Source organism: Amphiura filiformis, chromosome 6, assembly GCF_039555335.1.
Source record: "Amphiura filiformis chromosome 6, Afil_fr2py, whole genome shotgun sequence".
Classification (NCBI taxonomy): Eukaryota; Metazoa; Echinodermata; class Ophiuroidea; order Amphilepidida; family Amphiuridae; genus Amphiura; species Amphiura filiformis.
The window spans coordinates 75,915,428-75,936,671 of record NC_092633.1 but is presented as its reverse complement, the minus strand read 5'-3'; the positions used below and the strand labels follow the sequence as shown (position 1 = coordinate 75,936,671).

Below are 21,244 nucleotides of genomic sequence, written 5' to 3'. Positions count from 1 at the left end.
TTGTAGGCTAAGTGAAAATATCTGTAGGCCTATATCAGAAATAAAATGGTATTGAAGTAATATTTGATCAGAATGATGATTGGCCTATAGGCCTATAAGCTCCTATAAGGCCTATAGACCTTTTTCCCTCTTTCCCATCATGCACTATTCCAGGGGGGTATGAGTGTCGCAAAATACATCATCTCCCCGGGGAGTACAGAGTTATGTTCATCACATTCTGGAATACGGACATTTCGACTGGTGCCTTCATCACAAAAAGGAATCCCCGATAATGATGATAATGGCGCCACGGTCACTAATACCTTTCGGGGCAAAAACAACATTTCTATGCCTTATGGACATGGTGTATTCACCCAAAAAAGTTTCCTGTTATTGAAACCTAACTTTGCATACATTTTATAGACCTAATGGTGAAAAACTGATGACGGGACACGCAGTGATATTTTACCGGCGTCCGTTTCACTTTTTTTTTCGGAGTTGAAAATAAAACGAACACAAAATCTCTTACACAGATGTTCTGCATCGCTCCGTAACTGCATCACTCGTGTATTCAATAATTGCATAATTAGTAACATCGATGGCCTTTACGATAATCCGCATATATGGAATCAGTATGCCCATATTAAGACAAAATAATTGCAAAGGCCTGGCAAAGACCATCGGATGCACACGATCTATGAGGTTGATGAACTACGTCATACCCCCCTGGAATAGTGCATTGTGGGATAGAGGAAAAAGGTCTATATTACACAAGCTACATCGGCATGTGACATTCGCTTAGGCCTATATTTACACAGCGCTTTGCATGGTTGCTGCTTCAGATCCCCTGCACTGCTTTATACAGTGTACCATAAGACACGGGGTAAACTTGCAAACACTCGTGATGATAGATAGGCCTATGATTTGTGTTTTAGGTATAGGCCTATCAGTAGCAACATGTTCTCTTGGGACATGCTGTAAGTCGTTACCCGCTCCTTAGCTAATTCCGTACATTAATTAGGCCTACAAGATAATTATTGTGAAAGAGGATAGCTAGCACTAACACCTTGTGCAGGTAAAGACCCAACCATTTACGATTTTGATTGGTCAACAGCTGCGCGTTATGACCTTAATGGCTTGTCATAGATGAACGATGTCTCGCACAAAGTCGCTATCGCTGTTCGGGGTCGCTATTAGAAAAGTATAAAGTGGAACACATGTTTCCCTAAAATTCCCAATCATAATGACAATGAATATAATTTAATGTTCTGTTTTCTCTATTTTAAGATTATAATTCATCAACCAATATATTTTCCTAATTTGAAAGTCTTTATTTAGCGAGAAATATATCACAAAAAAGAAAATTAATAAAATTGCAGATTTCTTTTTTAGAAACATGAACGTAGGCTTGGCAACTGGTGACGCCGGTACCCGTCGTTTAATTTAGCTTATCTATTCGCCACTACATGGGCAATGGAAAACTGTTATCAACAAAGGACGTGTTTACTTTATTTGCGATCAGCGATCAGGGGAAACTTGACGTTGCATTGCTTGAAGAATAATATCTTTTTCATTTCAAATAATTACAAATATCTTGGAGTAATAATTGTAAGTATGAAACATCCAGCCAAACATTCAAACTTTTAACAACTCTTGAGCAATACAGACACTAAAGTCTTATTCAGATTTCATTTAACAGCTTAACCATCGCGTATACGTGCGCGACGTCAAACGTGTGCATTGGACCTTGTGCAAATAATACGCGCTGGACGGCAAGCAGTACGCTTAATTTGTAAAAGGATATCTGAATAAGACTGTACACATCCATTCTCAATTTGAAATGACAACTGTTTATAAACTTACTTACTTGTCATGCTTGTATTATAGGTATCCTAGGTGAATTCAAATTTGCCATCAAATTGCATCGTTTTATATATCAAATTAAAGCCCTTGAGTAAACTAAGCCAAAACTGAAAATCTTTTTTTCATAGCACTTTCCGTAGCAAAGTTACATCTTGTCAAAGATTGACTTTCATCAAAAAGATTCAGCTAGCAAAATTCCCCAAAACGGCATTTCGGGGTGTTTCTAGATCTTAGTCTCATGGCGATGGCAGCTTTTTTTAATGGAACTGCTATGAAAATCCCTCTAAAGTTCCATGTGCGACTTGATTATCACCATAAAAAATCATATATTTGGGTCAAGTGAAGTACAGAAAACATATTTATGTAGGTTTCCTTCACCCACCTATTCTCGAAAAAAATTCAAATTTCTATGTAAATATGCATTGTGTTGGGGCCCCGGTCTCGGCGAATTCGCTGACTAGTAAATGTGTTAACTAAGGTTTGCCTAGGTTACCTACAACTTGTAATTGATTGTATCATCACCACTCATCACTTGACATGCATGCATGTTGTGTGTAGGCAAGCAAGCCAAGCATTGAGGGTTCATACCACTAAATTCGCCTGTGAAGCGGTTTCCTGTCAAGCTGTTTTGATGTTTGGCCTCCCTTCAATTTATTGCTTTTGCAATATTGGGCTCGTGCCAGGCCTACGGGTCGAATGGTATAAAAAAAAAATTTCCGGCAAAAGTTTATCACGCCTAGACTGAGTCCCAACTTTGCATACAAATTGTGCAAAATCGGTGCAATATTAACAATTTTAGTGATGAAAATCGTGTTTTACTAGAACTTGTGAATGTGATCACTACTGATTTGAAAAGAAAACGCAAAAATTTAAGTGATGTTTAAATGATGAGCGCATGAACACTCAAGGTCAAAACAAACACACAAGGACACAGGTCAAAACACGGTTAGCAGTCGGACGGAAAATCGGGCCTTTTTATATAGCGCTAATTTTCTCAAAAAGTAGACGGCAAATGTTGTGTCATTTTCAGATATGTTATGCAGAATTTTGTTCTGATTAAGATGATACCAAATATATATTTCAAAGTTAGACCTAACTCGACTTATGCCATGGCCTAAAATGCAACCCCTATTTTGCATGTAAAGTCTATGGAAAGCTATTTTGTGTTTTGTACCCTTTCATGCGGTTTCCACGCGTCTTTATCTATTTAAAATGCACGCGAAGAAAAGAGGAGGGACATCAACAAGCGCGTGCATGGACGCAGCCAGGTTTTTCGCTGTATGTGAATTTGCCGCGAATAGGCCTGCTTTTATTTCCAATTTAATAAACGTTCCGATTTTGGTAGAAGTTTGAAACCTTTTGATATGAATGAAGAAGAGTTTCAAAATATTAAAAACATTGTTTATTGGTGTTTAAATTACAAAGAGGTTTTTCAATTTCATTGTTCTTTTTTAACTAAATTTTTTGTCATTTTTAAACTAAAGTTTTGGCCTTCAATTTTAATAGAATTGCATAAAAAATTAGATTTAAGATATTTAAGTTTCTAGTTTGCTTTATTTATACCAATGTCCAGTATTGTAAATTGTTATAACATTCAAAGTTTAATTTATATTAATATTTATTTACAAATAGCCATTCGTTACATTTGCTTTTTGGACAAAACGGGTAAAAATCGACGCTGGAGGGGGGGTAGGCCTACTTGATTGACATTTCTCGTCTTTTTAAATATGCTGCACGTACTGAGAATGTTTGTATTTTGAAGTTATGCACTTGTAAAAGATGTTCAAAGAACGTTAACTCTTAACATCAATTAATATATTCATGAAAATGGCAAATCAGCAACCATTATGCGTTCATGTGCATCAAAATGACGAAAAATGGCAATTGTTGGCTATCATGCTTGTGTTTGAAATCGACATCCTGTCTAAAGTATGAAAGAAAATAACCCAAAATTTCTATAAATTAATTCAAAATATAGTGAAAAAGATAACAAAATACTTTTAAGTCCTAAAAACAATGGAAAGCCTCTTCAAGGGTTCATACCACTAAATCTGCCTGTGAAGCGGTTTCTGGCAACAGTTTATCACACCTATTATAGTCCCAACTTTGCAATGCAAGTCCCACATCACATCGATATCGGCGATTGTTTTATTCTGAAGTGTGACTGGTTCCCACAAACGTCATACGTGTGAAATAGCTAAAATAATTGTCCGGGAATCGGGGGATCATTAAAACGTCAAAAAATTTAAAAATACGGACATGACATTGACAGTAAACTTAATGGTGAGCGGTCCGAAATTTGAACCATACAAGTTTACATGGTGGGCCAGGGATAGCGCTAGGCTGCATTTTGGGGTCCCGGACTCGCCAAAATACAGTTCGGACCCCTATATTTCTATTTTCTGCAGTTCAGGGGTTCCTGCAGACCCTCAGTTTTTCAATCTGCGCTACCGCAGACATACTATTTATGCTGCATTTGTGCAACTCTGACTTGCCAAACTCTACTACAGACCCCCTACTTTCAGATTTTCTGCAAGTTCGGGGGTCTCTGCGGACTCTGGAGCGATTTGTTCTATCGCTACCCCTGTGGTGGACTACAGGGACGGATTTAAGCGGTGGCCCCGCGCAAGGGCTTGAAATAAGGATTTCAGATCCAGGAGCAATTTTGGGTGTTTTTGTGTAAATATTGCTCCTGGTCTATACAAATACGCACAGTTCTGTTTCAGAACCAGAGGCATTTTGCCTTTTAGCAGGGGTAAATTTGTCCCCTGCGACTCTGCCTCACCTTCCCCATCCCCCGCTGGCTACGCTACTGATCCCAATATTCAATGGGGGGGGGGGGCAAAAACATGTTGGTATTGACAACTCTGCTGATATGAGGCTCTGACTAAAATCAGATATCATAAAGAAAATCCATTTGAAAGGATCCTCCGGTCATTTGTCTGCCTATACCTTTTCTGTCAAATTAAAAGCAGTAAATATATTATTAGATACCTATTTCCATTTTGCAAATTGTGATTAAATAATGAATGAGTTTCCTTCTATTTATTACCATTAATATTAGATATTGTTAATGTTATATTGTCAAACTTTGCATTTTTTCCTTCTAGATTAAGAATTCATCATGGATGAAAATCGTAGTGCAAGCAGATCAACTCTCAATGTTACCATTCCAAGTAGCCAGAGCGTTAATAAGATGGGACATCAGTCAAGTAAATATGAAGGGAGTCAAAAGATGTCTGCACACAGTTCACAGATTCGTCACACAGAAAGGGAGTAAGTTTGTAATGTCATTAAGCCAAATGAGCATAAAGTTAGCAAAAGCTAATGAAAGTTGATGTTGAGTTTCCCCATCACATATTTATCACCAATGAGAATAAAACTTGAGGTGTCGTATTAAGCCTCTGTTATACATTACACATACATCCTCTGTCTCATGTAACTCAGCAATATTATATCTTTTTCATAAAAGCAATCCTGCCCTCTTCCTTGTTGCTTTGCTTAATGGCATTGCCCATTAGGCATTGCCTATGTAACATTATATGAGGTGATAGATGCAGGACAGACCTTTGTTCAAGTCCCCAAGTGTCAACAAACAAAGTTACAATATCACCTTTGGCTAGCAGAGACAAGTCTGCATCCATTTCATTTGCTAGTTTACCTGCAGAATGAATGATATGAGTTATATATTGTCACACTTAATAGAATATTCATTGAAACACAAACTTACGTGTTGTTTCTATTTCATTTTGATGTACAGATTAAAACAGGTGCTTGCTGTAAGAGCCATTGAGAGATGCTGGTGTTCATATAGAGATAAACAAATGTTTAAACTCCTTAAACATGCCATATGTGCAGCAGTAAGTATAGAATAAGGTTATTCTCAACTTAAGTTGCCCAGGCTGCGATGTATTAATGGTTTGATCTAAATCAGCATACAAAAAGGATTGGAAATCTTGCTATGATGTGCTATCTTCTATTGCAGCATAATTTTGTTTGCTATCTGGTATAATTATTGATGATATACATTGTACATACCTTTGTAAATCTTTTGTCATCACACACACAAAACCATTTCAATTCCGAGCAGAGTTTAGAGGTGTAAGTGTGGTAACTTTGTTTCCCTGATGTTTTCCTAGCTCTTTTCAGATAGTTAAGTTAAGTCTTTAAACATATATTTACTTTTTTTCAGGAGCATTCCCTCACATTTGAGATTTTAAGAAAGGTGTGTCCAACAGAAGCACAGCTGCTGAAAGACCCAGGCATTAAAACAAGAGTTAGATTCAGGTGAGTACAATGTTACAGGTATTCTGCCAGTCATCAGCAAGATACTGGTGTGTACTACACTGCGTTTCAGAGAGGAACGGCAGTCCCTTGTTCAGATTGACGACCTGTTAATGAGCGACATACGCGGAGGTTTATGTTCACTTCAAGGGTGCCAATCTGTGCCAACCAATGATTTGACGCACAATCAGCCAATCAGATTATTGGTATGTTGCTATGATTTTCAGACGATTGATTCAGCCAATCAGAACCCCACTTCTGTGTTAACGCTCTCAAAATGTAAGACAGTGCCGTTCTTCTCTGACAAAAACTTTAATGATACTTGCATGTAGAAATATATGTTCAAGTCCCTTCAGTTTAGATAATTCCTTGTTTTTTGGTTGAGGATAAGAGGGCTCTTTTACTTTTAGATGATTTGGAAGATAAAGGGTCCCTTCTTTGAATATGTCCCAGGTTTGCTCTGCAGTTCTAGTATCTGATACACATTTCCATGGAAATGTTTCCCATTGTTTAATCATAATGTAATACAGGATTCATTTAACCTAGTGCAATATTATGTAGTCCAGTTCTGTACCATAAATTGATTTCAGCTTCACAATTGATCCAGTTATGAGGATGGAAATGTAATTGTTTTTGATATTTAGCATGATTTACTTGAGTTGGGTTTATGTACACCATGTTTGTCTGTTTACGAATATTTTGTCCAATTCTTTATCTACAGATTCTCAGGATCAGAATTTCCTCCTGTTATCTTGTTTAAGATCTTCACACATACAGAAGGCACTGGACTTAAATACCTGAGTGGTAAAAGATGTATCAAACCTGCTACAAATGTAAGTTATTTAGTGTTGGCCGATACCGATTTGTGAATCGGAGATCGGTGCCGATATGGACTGCATCGGCCTTGAATCTGAATCGGCAGATGAGCTATCAGCTGCCGATCTAGCTTACCGATCTCTGAACTTGACAGTAATAAAAGTACACAACAATTCTTTAAGCTTACCATTACTTTCTTATGTAACATTACTACTATTTAATGCCAATATATTTCCAAAAACGTTGTTACCACCGCAAAAATCATGTCGTTTCATACTGTATTTTATGTATGTATCCACCCTTTGATAGACCGAATTAAAATGTAAACAAACAATCACGTGTCTCACTGTCTTGTGCTTGCGCTTTTGTCGTCATGACTTGTTGCTGTTTGACATCTCACATCTGTAACCTTTTGCACATACCGCAAACCTTGCTGTTGTATTTATCAATTGAACTTGCACGCTCGCGGGCAATAACTAATATTTTCCAAAAATAAAGCCAAAAATAAAATATTATCCACTCAGTGACAACACTCCCGACTGTACAGTGCGTCCCTGGGAAAAATTTGTAAACACTTTAACACTTTCGACACGCGCGCCTTCAATGTCGGGTTTCCCAAGGTGAATTTGAGGGCATGTTATTTTTAGAATCGCGCACATTCTCGCTATTCCTCCTGCTCACACGGACGATTTCATCTCTTAATCTCCGAACACGTGAATTCTTTCTGTAAACAACTCTGCACAACCAATCAGGATGGGAATTCCGTGGTATTCCCCAATACGTCATATGCATAAATTATTATAATATCGATGGAGCTGATTTAGCTGCAGGGTCATCGAATCAATTCGCAGTGAATCGCCTAACTTAGTACACACGCAAATCAAAGTTGATTCGCGGAGAAGAAAGAAGAATAAAACAATCAAGAGAAATGGATTAATGATTAAACTTCCGACAATCGGAGGCACTGAGTGAGTAACGCTGGGACTTGGGGTGTAAAATGGTATTTTATTTGGGTTGATATTGACATGAAAAACCTCTAAAAACGGTCATCATATTACATAGTTACAGGTTTGGGGAATTAAGCTTTGACCGTTTACATACTGGGGTCCGACTTGAATGAACTTGTACTGGTTGTAGAATAACATTTAAGGAATCTGAATCGGGATCGGATCGGCCCGATCTGCTAATTTTCAGATCGGAGATCGGCAGATCCGATCTTGGGTTGGATCGGCCAACACTAAAGTTATTAGTAGTTTTATCAACTGTCATATTCCTGTGTTTACTGTTAGGAATGTATTCGGGGGATGACAGCGGGTGCAAACTCAGGGGTGTGATTGTCCAGTTTGTGAGCGGGTTTCTACTGTTTCATTTTGATTTTTAGCTTTTGTGTACACTTGCTATTTGAACAAACAATTGGAGGAACTTTCCAAATTTCAACTTAATAGCCCAGTAGCGTAGCCAGCGGGGGGGGGCAGGTGGGGCAGAGTGCCCCCCCTGACAAAAAATGAAAGAAAAAGTGCCCCTCTGACAAAAAATGAGAGAGAAAATCAGGAGGGCAAAGGAATAGAAAAAGGGCAAGGAGCCCCTTTTCTAGCAAAATTCAGGGCCAAAATAGTGTAAAATACAAAAAATTTCTAGCTTACTGCCAAGAAATTGTAACAATAAAAAGCCCTTTTAGCGGATAATGGGCGAAAATAGTGTAAAATACCATTTTTTTCACACTACGCCAAAGCACATCATCCCAATAAGGCCATTTTCGGAAGCTCAAGACATACAGTCTCTATGTATTGTATGATGCAACTGCAATTTTTTTCGTCTGTGCCCCCAAAATTTAATTTTGCCCCCCCTGACCAAGAAAGCTGGCTACGCCCTGTAATAGCCAGTGATTTCATTAATCACTCGTACTCTTGCATACTGCTTTCTTGGCGAAAATGCTAGGTTATTGACAGCAAAAGAAACTTGGGGTGCCAACCAGAAGCAAATTTTCAATAAATTTGCTGTTCCTAAGAAGGACAGAGAACATTCTTTATTTTCAACTGCTAAACTGTTGTGGGTGTAACAAGCTAACAAGCTATTTGCAAGCTTTCTTGAACATGATTATATTTTTGAAGAATTATGATTGGAATGGTTGAAAAGAAATTGAAAATCAAACCAATAAATGATAGAAAAGATGGTGTTCCATCTTACAATTCCAATATAGGAAAATCAGTCAAAGTTCTTGAGCATATCAACAGTTTCAAATCCCATTATAATTTGCAATCATGTTGTTATTAATTTATTACTATTTTACCCCTATATCCTTTAAATGATGTTTTTCAAATGTTCATTTTGTTCTGTGTGTTTGTAAGTATACTTGTTTATTTGTTTGTTTGATTGATTATTTATTCCAATCACTATATTCTTCCTTTTGTAATGTGTAAATTTATAGGCAGCTTCAGATGCATGCAGAATGATGGGTCATAGGAAATTTTATGATCAGATGATAGCTGATACATGTCAACATATGCAGGATAGAATTACAGATGAAGTTGATGTCACTACAGTCAAAGATTATATGCAAGTAAGTAACACTAAGACTAGGACTCAGTTTACACAGAGCCTGAAGTTGACTTTGAACTCGACTTCATTTGTGTGTAAACAGGGTTGCCGAGTTTTGAACTCGACTTCAGAAGTCGACTTCAAATGATGACCCGGAGCAACATTTGTCAAATTCAAAATCGACTTCAAAGTCGACATATGCAGTGTAAACGAACACATAATATGAAGTCGACTTCATAATGGTAATTTGAAGCATAAGCAAATGATGGCATAAAAGTCGAATTCACAATTTGTTTTGAACTTGACTACTGTGCACACACCCCATCAAGAAATAATTTATGCTAATCCTTAGTCACAATCTGAATTTGATGTCACAATTGAAGTTGACTTCTCTCTGTGTAAACGGGGTCTAGGATTGACAAGAATGAAAGCTTGTATTCAAATAAAAAGCTTTATTTGTTGTACACGATAAGCAAACCCTAAGCATGCAGTGTGTTATGTGTAATTATGAATGGCTGATCATATTTGCTACTGATCAACACAAATGATATGGTCATGTAGTTAGAAGCTGTGGAAGAGATATAAAATATAAATTGGCTTCACATAATATAAAGGGAGGGGGGTTGTACACAGATACCCCATATATTATGTGGTATATGTTCACAGAAACACATAGATTCTTGTCAATTCAATTCAATTGTATGTTGTAAAATAAAGCAAAATTAGAGATGTAATGTTGTTTTGTCTTCTTCTTTTCAGTACATAAGTAATTTAGATGAAATGCCTGCACATATTGGTGGGAGAGATAACTTATGGAGAAAACTAGATTTAAATGGTAAGATTCATAGACAAAGTAAACTTCTGTGTTTCTTTTTTCAATCACTTTAAAAGAATAACAACCAACTCATACCGAATTCATAATAGTTGATAAGTATGAATGTGCCATAAATGGGCATTACACTAACATAGTTGCAAGTCAGTTATTAACAAAATATAGAACTTTGACTCATCTGCCGAGTTATTGGTATTTGCATAAGTATAAACAACAAAATGTATTATTTTTCTTACAGTATTAGTCATTTTTCATTTTCACTTTAGTGATTGGCTTAATAATAATGACCAATATTCTGTCAAAAGTAATGACCCATTGTATTTCCATCTTACTTATTATATTCCAGCTCTTCCACGGACAACGATATTGTATGATATAGTAGATTACCTGCATAGGGGTACTCCATCATCAAGATTAAGGGCTGAGATACCCGCTTTAACAGCAAGACCAATTACTCAAGAAATACAACTAAATCATATCAGAATTATTTCACGGCTACGGTAAGCAGTTTGTATTTGGCAATGTGTACATATAGAACTCTTTTCAATAAACAAGCAGATAGGCGAGACTAATAAAATCATGGATTGCAATATATAGAATGACTTGCATGCAGTTAGGAGCAGCACGTACAGGTTCTACGCAAAGTGTGTATTGTGTGACTGGGATGCAATTTTGTTAATTTACGCAAGTGTAAGTTGTAACCGTATTGATGCATGCAGTAATAAAATCCAAAAAATTTGGCCTTGTATAATTTGAACAACGTAGAGCTACCTACCATTTTGGACAGGGAGTTTGCCCCTGGGACAGACAAAATGAATGCCGTTGACAGATGTTAAATTATATTTATAGCTGTTGTAAATGTTTCTTTGACTGGAGAGTAGATCAAAAAGCCATATGTGTACATCCATATCAAAAGGATGCACTTGTCGGCTGCTACATGTGTCTCTTTTTACATAATTAGCTAGGAACAAAAACAAGACTCATCTCAAGTGGAGGTGATTTCAAATCATCCCCAAGTCACATGGTTTGAGAGTACAGCTAGAACATTCCCTAAACCATGACTTTGGGATGGTTTGAAGTGACCTCCAGTTGAGATATGATTCTGGTATGTATTCCTATAGCTATTATGTAAAAAGCGACACATGTAGCAGCCGATAAGTGCATCCTTTTGATATGAATGTACACATATGTGATTATTTTTGTACGTAAAGTCTATGGAGAGCTATTTTGTGGTATGAACCCCTATGATTTATCATGTATTTACCTTGCCTTTGATATTTCCTATTTCCAGTGCACCTGCAGTGAATGTGAATAATTCATTGGATATCCATACTGCAAGGAATGTCAAACCTCAACATGATCCGAGCCAAACATCAAGGAGATCACGTCAAGCTAAGCAGAAAGTAGCCAAAATGCGTAAACTGTATATGACATCTGGAATGGTAAGGCATGCAACAATTAATATTTGTATTCTGGTCTGAGTCAATCACGACAGAGGTTGCAATTATGAAATTGAAGTACAGGCAAAAGTTGGATTTCAACTGTAATAGTTCATTCAGATTGTATCTCATTCTATAGACCACTTGGCATCTGACGTCATTGCCCGGGAGTATGCGCACACATTATGGCAATTTCAATTGTTCTTTGCCCTGGAGTGTGCGTGACGCATCGTAGTCTGCTAAGAACACGTGCATTTTAAATCGCCCACCACATTTCATATAGTACAGGAAAGCCATTTGAACAGTGTAGCGGCTCGTTCGAGCATATCGACAGACGAGTCCCTCGCCTTTGTTGATAAACAGTGATGTCAAGTGGTCTATACTACCATAGCATTTGAGCCATCTGTCTTTAAAGCCATATTCAACAACTCTTCCTATACTTTTGTACAGGAGCCAACCGTTGTTAATCCGTGATGAATCAACACTTTTGCAGTAAGCGTATACGCGAAACGCCAGCGACATCCGCATTACGCGTGGCGCGTAAAATTCGTCATGTCTGAATCTGTGTGCGTATTCACGCTTACAAGTTGAATTCAGTATTTTGGAAGTATATATCGGATAAAGATTGCCGTTTTATTCAGTTTTATTGCTGATATCAACAGAAATCACTGATCTTTTGTAAGGCTGCATGCATGACTGTCAATGATTAACTGACATTCCTCATGAAATAATCGGGAAATAATAATATGAATTATACGTTCTTTAGCTTGTTTTCGTTGTTGAAAGGATTCAATCATGTTTCATCGTTGATCATCACCGATTAACAACTTCGCGTCCGGCGTCTGCGTGGTTTAATTCGCTCGGGCAGCTAAAGCTGCCCTCGCCAAGTAAACCACTCAGACGACGCGACGCATCGCTGTTAATCGGTGATGAACAACGGTGAAACATGATTGAATCCTAAATGTACGATCTTATAATATGAAATTAGATAATTTTTTTCAAACCTGATTTTTTTGCATATATTTGTAATGTTTACACACGTCCCAATTTGCACCTAAATGGAATCGGCCAAATTTGTTGTCTTTGTAGGTCAACAGAGCAAAGTTCGACATATTATCATAATTTAAAAATTATGATAATATGTCCTCCCATAGAACTGCATGTTTTAACAAAAAATGGCCAAAATAACCAGTGGGGTTTCTTTCACTTTACCTTGTTATTTCAAACTAAAATAGACAGCAACCCTTCTCGTCAGTTATTACTAGTATTATTTCAACATTTTGAATAAAGAATAACAAAATCAAAATTTGGCGGAAATCGTACATAAAGGCTTTAATGTATGCATATCATTATTTACACAGCTTTTCATATCCTAGTGAAAATGCTTCCCTCTCCCCATACATAATTCCTGTTGGAGTTGGACTGGACATAATCTGTCAAATATAATATTATATGAATTTGCATAGTAAATGATATTCTGTTGATATTTATTGCATGCATTTATTTATCACTTTTTTGGAATTTTCACTCAAGATAAATAGCCATGTGCCATATTTGAACCCAGGGGGCATCAGAATATTAATGTTGTTTCTATTGTTTCTATTCATAAAAATCTTTTCTAGGGTGGAGATACACAACCAACTCCTAGCTTGACAAATCATGCAGCAGATATGAATGATTTTACTGGCAATCCCGGTATTGCTGACAAAGACTTTGATAAATGGGAGGATGATGCCGGAGAAGAAGACTGGGAAAAGGAAGCTGACCAACTATATGCTTGGACAAAAGGATTATCATATGATGATATTGATTTGACATCACCATGTTAATAAGGGACTCCGTGGACCAACTATATGCTTGGACAAAAGGATTATCATATGATGATATTGATTTGACATCACCTTGTTAATAAGGGACTCCGTGGACCAACTATATGCTTGAGTGGACAAAAGGATTATCATATGATGATATTGATTTGACATCACCATGTTAATAAGGGACTCCTTGGCAGGAACTTAGGCGACTCAGATTTTGGGATTGTTGTTACAAAAAACTGAAATTTTAATGGCTGTTGCTAGATTCAAATGCATCAAATGTAATGAAAGACATGGCTCTCCAGGACTCTACTTCCAAAGAAGTTTAGCACTAGCCAGTCCAACTGTAATTCTAAAAAGTTACAGACCTAGTTGTAAATCATAGGCTATACCTCCCATAATAGGTTCAGATTACTCACACTAAGTTCAGCAGAGGTTTTTGTGAAATGGTACATGTAATTGATTGCAAGCATAGTTACCTGCCACAACAAGTATATGCAACAAGTGTGCAGGTGGGTGCTCAAGCATACAGTGATTGTTTAAATTTCTATTGCACATGCATCTATGCCATCAGTTCAGAGTCTGTGCTACATTCAATACATGATGCAATCTGATTCAAGCTGGCCAAATCATGAGATGCAGGTAACAACAAAATGGGGATATACATAAAGAGTTGACTTCCCAAAACTTAGAAACCTATTGGGTATGGTGTAAGGATTTCACCAATGGCATGCTTGGTTCAGGAGTGTGATTTCACAGGATTTTTATCCTTTTTTTCCCTGTACAAAAGTACCAGTATAAGATATTGCTTTTTACAGGATTTTTTGATCAGCTTTACAGGATTGTTTATAAGTACAATCACACCCCTGTTGGCTATATACAGGGAAAGTTGGTAATAATTACAACTTAATGTTCACAATCACCTCCTCTTTGTTTGGCATAATGTCAAAACTTGTTATGAATCTACATAATTTCATCATTTTAGGATGGTTACTGACGGAAAAATAGGAAGTTATGGCTGTTGTTCTTAAGATGGAACTACTTTTGGTCCTGTACTTGGTAAAATTTGGGTCAAGTGGTTTTAATTAATTCACATACATATTTAATGTCAATAAGAATATATCAGTGTTTGACAGCTCAATTGTTGGGTAAATAAAAGACTAACACACTTTTTTTTATTATGAATATGATGGCTAAGGGGAAAGCGTAGGAAACTTTAAATATGAATTGTTCCATTCAATATATTGAAAGCTAATTAAAACATGACTAAGATGATGCAATCATTTTTTGAGTAATGTTATCTTTTTAATCAATATTATTCACCCTTAAAAATACAATTATAATATGTTCAGAATATAGACCACTTGGCATCTGACGTCATTGCCCGGCAGTATGCGCGCGCATTATGGCCATTTCCATTGTTCTTTGCCCTGTAGTGTGCGTACGCATCGTAGTTTGCTAAGGGCACGTGCATTTTAAATCGCCCGCCACATTTCATATATAACAAGAAAGCCACTGAGCAGTGTAGCGACTCGTTCAAGCATATCGATAGACGAGTCCCTCGCCTTTGTTGATAAACAGTGATGTCAAGTGGTCTATACACAAAGAAGTAAAACTACTCAATTTTTAACTTAAACTCTGCACTTCGAAGTAAAACTGCAGCATCTTTAAATCACAGTAAAAGATCTTAACATGTTAACATTTTGTGTTAACTTTGATCATGAATCAAAAAAGGACCATGATTGTCCAATTATGAAATAGCGCTGACTTGCGATTGTTCAAAGATGTGCTACACATGCCATATATATGTGACCCGTTACAGCAAAAGGTACCTTAAGTCGGGAGCTACATATGCCTTATTTTGCTAGTAACAAATGCATTCTAAACCAATCATTAATCCTATTGTTGTAGAGGATAATAAGCTTGTACCTGCCTATAGAACTGTTTGTTATACAGCTCTAGTCTTTATTTGATATGGCTAATCCCTGTTCAAGTGGCGTGAGTGGTGGGTTACAAAAGCATTGTATTGTATTTGTATAGGTATGTAGCCACCCACTAACAATGAGAGGACATTCCTGAACCTCGTTGACTTGTAGATGATTTGAAATGACCGCCACTTCAGATTGTCATTATTGTTTGATATTTTCTGCCAACATTGGGGAAAAAGAGACACTTGTAGCAGCCGACATAAGGTACCTTTCGCTGTAACGGGTCACATATACAGTAGAATTACATCTACAAGCATATGCCTCTAAATGAGTGCTTTTTTGAAAGAGACAAAAGGCAGGGACCCCCAGAAAAATATATTTGTCTTGCAATAATACTTGTTTGTACAGTCGTCTGTATCAGTAATATCGTGTCTCAAACTCCAAATAATGTTTTTGGAGTGTATCTACCTTTTGTATGGAATTCTACGGTGTACATGTATGAGGTGGTATATTACATTACCTAACAGACAGTAAGTATTTAATGCTTAACTATGTAGGAGTCATGTGCCTTTCAGTCAACATCAGGAAATCTTATACAGGCCATACATAAATAGCCAGGTTGAAAAAAGTGGGGCGGCCTTCAAAATATAAATGTGCCATGGCCTCCGTGGCCACCCGCTTGCTACGGCCCTGATATACATTGTATTACCATGTAAGAAATAGGAACAGGTGTCCAACATTTCATTATCTTATACTTTTAATAGTAGACATTCTTAAAATAATTGCTACAAATCTGAATATTATTATAATTTGTGTAACACATAAATAGTAGTACTGATATATAGTTTGCTTTGGTAAAAAATACTACAAACAACTTCAAGCAAGCATGTTAGGAAAATACAAGCTGGCAAGGTAGTCGTATGCAAATTATAATAAAAGGAGAGGAGGAAAAATAACAGAAGAAGAAAAGAAAGAGGAAGAAAATGGGATAGAAGAAGGAAATGGAAGGAGTGGAACAAGTAGGGGCAGATCTTGTTATTCTTAAAACATTTTTATGATACACAGTACTGATATATTTTGCCTTGGTCATAAATTTATGATATTACTAGCTAGTTAAAAATAAAATACTTTTTATAGGAGCAGGCAATAGAGTAGGAAAAGGAAGAAGAAGAAAAAAGAGGAAGGAAAAGAGGCTGAAGGTTAGGAAAAACAAGGAACAAACAGGATGAAGAAACAAAACTGGCTTAAAGTTCTGAAGTTTCTAATTTTATGTTAATCAAAATGTCAGCATGAACATTATTAACATGAAATTTTAGCCACACTCTTGTTCTTTCATCCTTTCTTTCTGCCTCTTTTCATTCCTCTTTTTTATTCTTCCTTTCTTATTCTATTACCTTTTGTTATAAAACAGTACTTTTTTTCTTTTATAACACACAATTCAATGATGCCACCCTATTCCAAAGTAACACAGTGCTATTGTTTTTTTTAATTTAAAGACAATTATAATATGAACAATATTTAATTTATATGACAGCAGCATTGAATTGAATCCCTCTACTAAGAACCAACTATAAGCAATTATATTTGATCACTATTTGAAATTTTAAAAAAGATGATAATAGTACAAAACTAGAGTCAACCTATTTTAATCTATACCCAGAGCAGCCAGTGCACATTGCATCTTGCCGGATTTGAACCAGCAACCTTCGTAATACTACCAGAGAACTAATATAAGTATAATAATTTCAATATCTAGAGTGTTTAAGTTGAAACGCTTCTCATAGTTTTACTTGAAAAATACATTACTGGTTATAAAAGAAAATACCAAACGTGTTGCTATAGTAGAATTTATGCTGACTGAATTTGATACTTATTCATAATACCCAAGGGGAAAACAGGCCATTGGCATGGTGTTTTTTTTTTCAAAACTGATGAACTATTGTTATTTGATTTTCAATAAATATTTATATAATTATAAAATATAAGTGATTGTATTTCTCGTTCGCTTTTGAGTGGTAAATATTGTGTTGTTTCTATTAATTTTTCTTTAAAGGAGTATTTCGTGATCCTAGCATCCTCTTTTTATGACATTTTTCAGTACATATCCACGAAAAAAGCCTATTCCCAAAATTTCAGTTGATTCCGATTTTATGCGTTTGCGAGTTATGCATGATTATGTGTATTACACTGCTCCATAGACAATGCGTTGTAATTTAGTTCTGGTGCACCAGAACGAAAATCAAATTTCACGATATCTTTGCAAAACAAATTAATCTGCAAGAAATATTTTGTACATAAACATTATGTAGCCAGAGGTTTCCAGTGATATAAAAATCTCAACTTTTTTTGAGAAAAGTGGGGGATGAGGCTGTGGATCACGAAATGCCCCTTTAAGACAGGATGAATTATTTTATGAGATAATAGGCCTGCTTTAACATGGCTATGCACTCTCAGAAGGGCTGTAACTCCTTATTTGTTAATGCTAGATATATAAAAGTATACATTTTTGAATGAAAATTAGTCAAGAAATCTTAAATAAAAATAGTTTTGGTGTTAACACGCACATATTGGAGAAAATCACACAAAAACCACGTTTTTTGCCTCAAATTTTGATAAACATAGAAAAAGTAAAATATAATGCCAAAATATGACTTTTGTGTGTTTTTTGTAATCTATTTTATGTCGGGAAAGATTTTTTTATTTTTTAGATATTGACCTATTTAAACAAAAATACCAAAAACCTTTACTATTATTTGGTAAATCAAAAAATAAAGCCAGTATCTAAACAATGAAAACAGACCGCTCCTGAAAAAAACACAGAGCCAAATTTCAGATTTTCCCCTTTTTCTATAGTGTCTTGATAAAAAAATTGAGGCAAAAAAAATGTTTGTGATTTCCTCCAAAATTGTTGTCTTTACACAAATTCTGCTTTTATATTTATATTTCTTTGCTAATTTTCCTTCCAAAAATATATACTTGTATTTTCTGGCATGATTTATTATTAAAGAAGTTACACCACTGTAGATTAAAGCCATAATTATAACATTTGCTGCTCAATATTTTTCAAAATTTTTTACTAAACATTATCAAAATTCTGGTTTTTTGATAACGATTGTTATGTACTTTATTAAACTAACATACCCTGCAAAAATCAAGACTTTAAACTAACATACCCTGCAAAAATCAAGACTTGAGGTGTTGTAGTTTTGTCAAAATCAGAGATTTTGAATAAACCGCAGGAACCGTCATTTTATTATTACTGTTAGTTGAATGCTTACACGATGTTCATAACACAGTACGTACATGGCGTGTGGGCAGTCATGACATATCAAAAGAACCAACATGACTCATATTCGAATGAGTGGCTCGCATTGGCCACATATACGCTGGTATAAAAAAATTTCTTTGTATTGCCTCGTCTGTTTGGGCCCAAATTAATATCTGACAGTGAAAACTAACATTTTATACCAAAAAAAAACAAACAATACTATTTCTTATGGAAATGTTATAATATGGCTTAAACACACTGCTCAGAGTGCACAGTCCCCTTAATGCAAGTTTTCAACAACAAAAAATACTAAATATTTATATTTGGGTAGTATTTCTGCATTCTAAAGTAGATGAGTAAACCTTAAATATCCTATGGCTGAGGATCCTTTGGTAAGATGCAGATTTCTGTGAAATAAGAGAGACCATCTGTAACATGGTTCTATGGAAAACCAAGTCCAAGTGCAGGCTGATTGAAACCCTGAAAATGAACAGAGAACATTCATTACATCCATACATGGAAAGACATAATTATGCACATGATAAAAAAAATCAATCCCTAGTTAAATTTGCTTATGTTTAATTTCAATACAAGTTGGAATCAATTTTTTACACAAACTATGAAGATGATTTGTTTGTGATTCGTGTCCACAGAGGTACTCAAAATTAGCTACAGCTTCCTTTAAAGTGGTACTGCAAAAGGTATGGTGGCTAACAGTTGCTGAATTGGTTTCATGCAAATGTGTACTTATGTTTGTACAAAATTCCCATATATTTTTGCCTCAAATAGATTAAAAAAGACAATGTAAAAATCTACATTGCTGTCTTGCTATCAGCAAAGTCGGTGGAAGCGGGGTGGGGCATGGCAGGGGGACACCCCCTTAATTTTTGACAAGGGGGAACGTGCCCTCCAAAATTCATAATAGAAGAAAAATTAATCGGATAAGATATCGGATAAGTGTGATCAATTTACTTAAATGGGTGAATTTGTTAACAAGGGTGGGGCAGAAAGTGATAAAACTACATTGCTGCCTACTTTGTACTATATCAGTGCGATCAATTTACTTAAATGAGTGAATTTGTTAACAAGGGTGGTGCAGAAAGTGGTAAAACTACATTACTGCCTACTTTGCACTATAACAGTGTGATCAATTTGCTTAAATGAGTGAATTTGATAACAAGGGTGGTGCAGAAAGTGGTAAAACTACATTGCTGCCTACTTTGTACTTTATCAGTGTGATCAATTTTACTTAAAATGAGTGAATTTGTTAACAAGGATGGTGCAGAAAGTGGTAAAACTACATTGCTGCCTACTTTGTACTTTATCAGTGTGATCAATTTAATTAAATGAGTGAATTTGTTAACAAGGGTGGTGCAGAAAGTGGTAAAACTACATTGCTGCGTACTTTGTACTATATCAGTGTGATCAATTTGCTTAAATGAGTGAATTTGTTAACAAGGGTGGTGCAGAAAGTGGTAAAACTACATTACTGCCTACTTTGTACATTGCTGCCTACTTTGTACTATATCAGTGTGATCAATTTGCTTAAATGAGTGAATTTGTTAACAAGGGTGGTGCATAAAGTGGTAAAACTACATTACTGCCTACTTTGTACTATATCAGTGTGATCAATTTGCTTAAATGAGTGCATTTGATAACAAGGGTGGTGCAGAAAGTGGTAAAACTACATTGCTGCCTGCTTTGTACTATATCAGTGTGATCAATTTACTTAAATGAGTGAATTTGTTAACAAGGGTGGGGTAGAAAGTGGTAAAACTACATTGCTGCCTACTTTGTACTATATCAGTGTGATCAATTTGCTTTAATGAGTGAATTTGTTAACAAGGATGGTGCAGAAAGTGGTAAAACTACATTGCTGCCTACTTTGTACTATATCAGTGTGATCAATTTGCTTTAATGAGTGAATTTGTTAACAAGGGTGGTGCAGAAAGTGGTAAAACTACATTACTGCCTACTTTGTACTATATCAGTGTGATCAATTTGCTTAAATGAGTGCATTTGATAACAAGGGTGGTGCAGAAAGTGGTAAAACTACATTGCTGCCTGCTTTGTACTATATCAGTGTGATCAATTTACTTAAATGAGTGAATTTGTTAACAAGGGTGGGGTAGAAAGTGGTAAAACTACATTGCTGCCTACTTTGTACTATATCAGTGTGATCAATTTGCTTTAATGAGTGAATTTGTTAACAAGGATGGTGCAGAAAGTGATAAAACTACATTGCTGCCTACTTTGTACTATATCAGTGTGACCAATTTGCTTTAATGAGTGAATTTGTTAACAAAGGTGGTGCAGAAAGTGGTAAAACTACATTGCTGCCTACTTTGTACTATATCAGTGTGATCAATTTACTTAAATGAGTGAATTTGTTAACAAGGATGGTGCAGAAAGTGGTAAAACTACATTGCTGCCTACTTTGTACTTTATCAGTGTGATCAATTTAATTGAATGAGTGAATTTGT

The 21,244-nt window shown here is 35.9% G+C and overlaps 2 protein-coding genes across 2 annotated transcripts in view; one reads left to right on the top strand and one right to left on the bottom strand.

Annotated features, from left to right (window-relative positions):
• The first annotated feature begins 1,381 nt into the window (after positions 1–1,381).
• On the top strand, positions 1,382–13,972 carry LOC140156054 (uncharacterized protein CXorf58-like). Its single transcript, XM_072179167.1, has 10 exons — positions 1,382–1,587; positions 4,953–5,118; positions 5,603–5,702; positions 6,035–6,129; positions 6,848–6,959; positions 9,371–9,502; positions 10,240–10,315; positions 10,659–10,812; positions 11,604–11,754; positions 13,374–13,972. Exons 2-10 carry the CDS (start codon positions 4,967–4,969, stop codon positions 13,578–13,580), a joined length of 1,179 nt encoding a protein of 392 aa, XP_072035268.1. The 5' UTR covers positions 1,382–1,587; positions 4,953–4,966; the 3' UTR covers positions 13,581–13,972.
• Positions 13,973–19,189: 5,217 nt separating this feature from the next.
• LOC140154766 (uncharacterized) overlaps positions 19,190–21,244 on the bottom strand; it is a 43,170-nt gene continuing 41,115 nt past the window's right edge. Inside the window, exon 20 of the mRNA XM_072177333.1 lies at positions 19,190–19,241. Within this exon, the coding sequence (XP_072033434.1) occupies positions 19,203–19,241 (39 nt within the window). The 3' untranslated portion in view covers positions 19,190–19,202. The remainder of the gene's footprint in view (positions 19,242–21,244) is intronic.

Bases quoted from the DNA above. Each gene is read 5' to 3' on its own strand.
- LOC140156054 (XM_072179167.1), top strand. From the start codon at position 4,967: ATGGATGAAAATCGTAGTGCAAGCAGATCAACTCTCAATGTTACCATT. The intron at 5,119-5,602 runs GTAAGTTTGTAA...TTTGATGTACAG, and splicing joins ATTCGTCACACAGAAAGGGA to ATTAAAACAGGTGCTTGCTG. The intron at 6,960-9,370 runs GTAAGTTATTTA...GTAAATTTATAG, and splicing joins GTATCAAACCTGCTACAAAT to GCAGCTTCAGATGCATGCAG.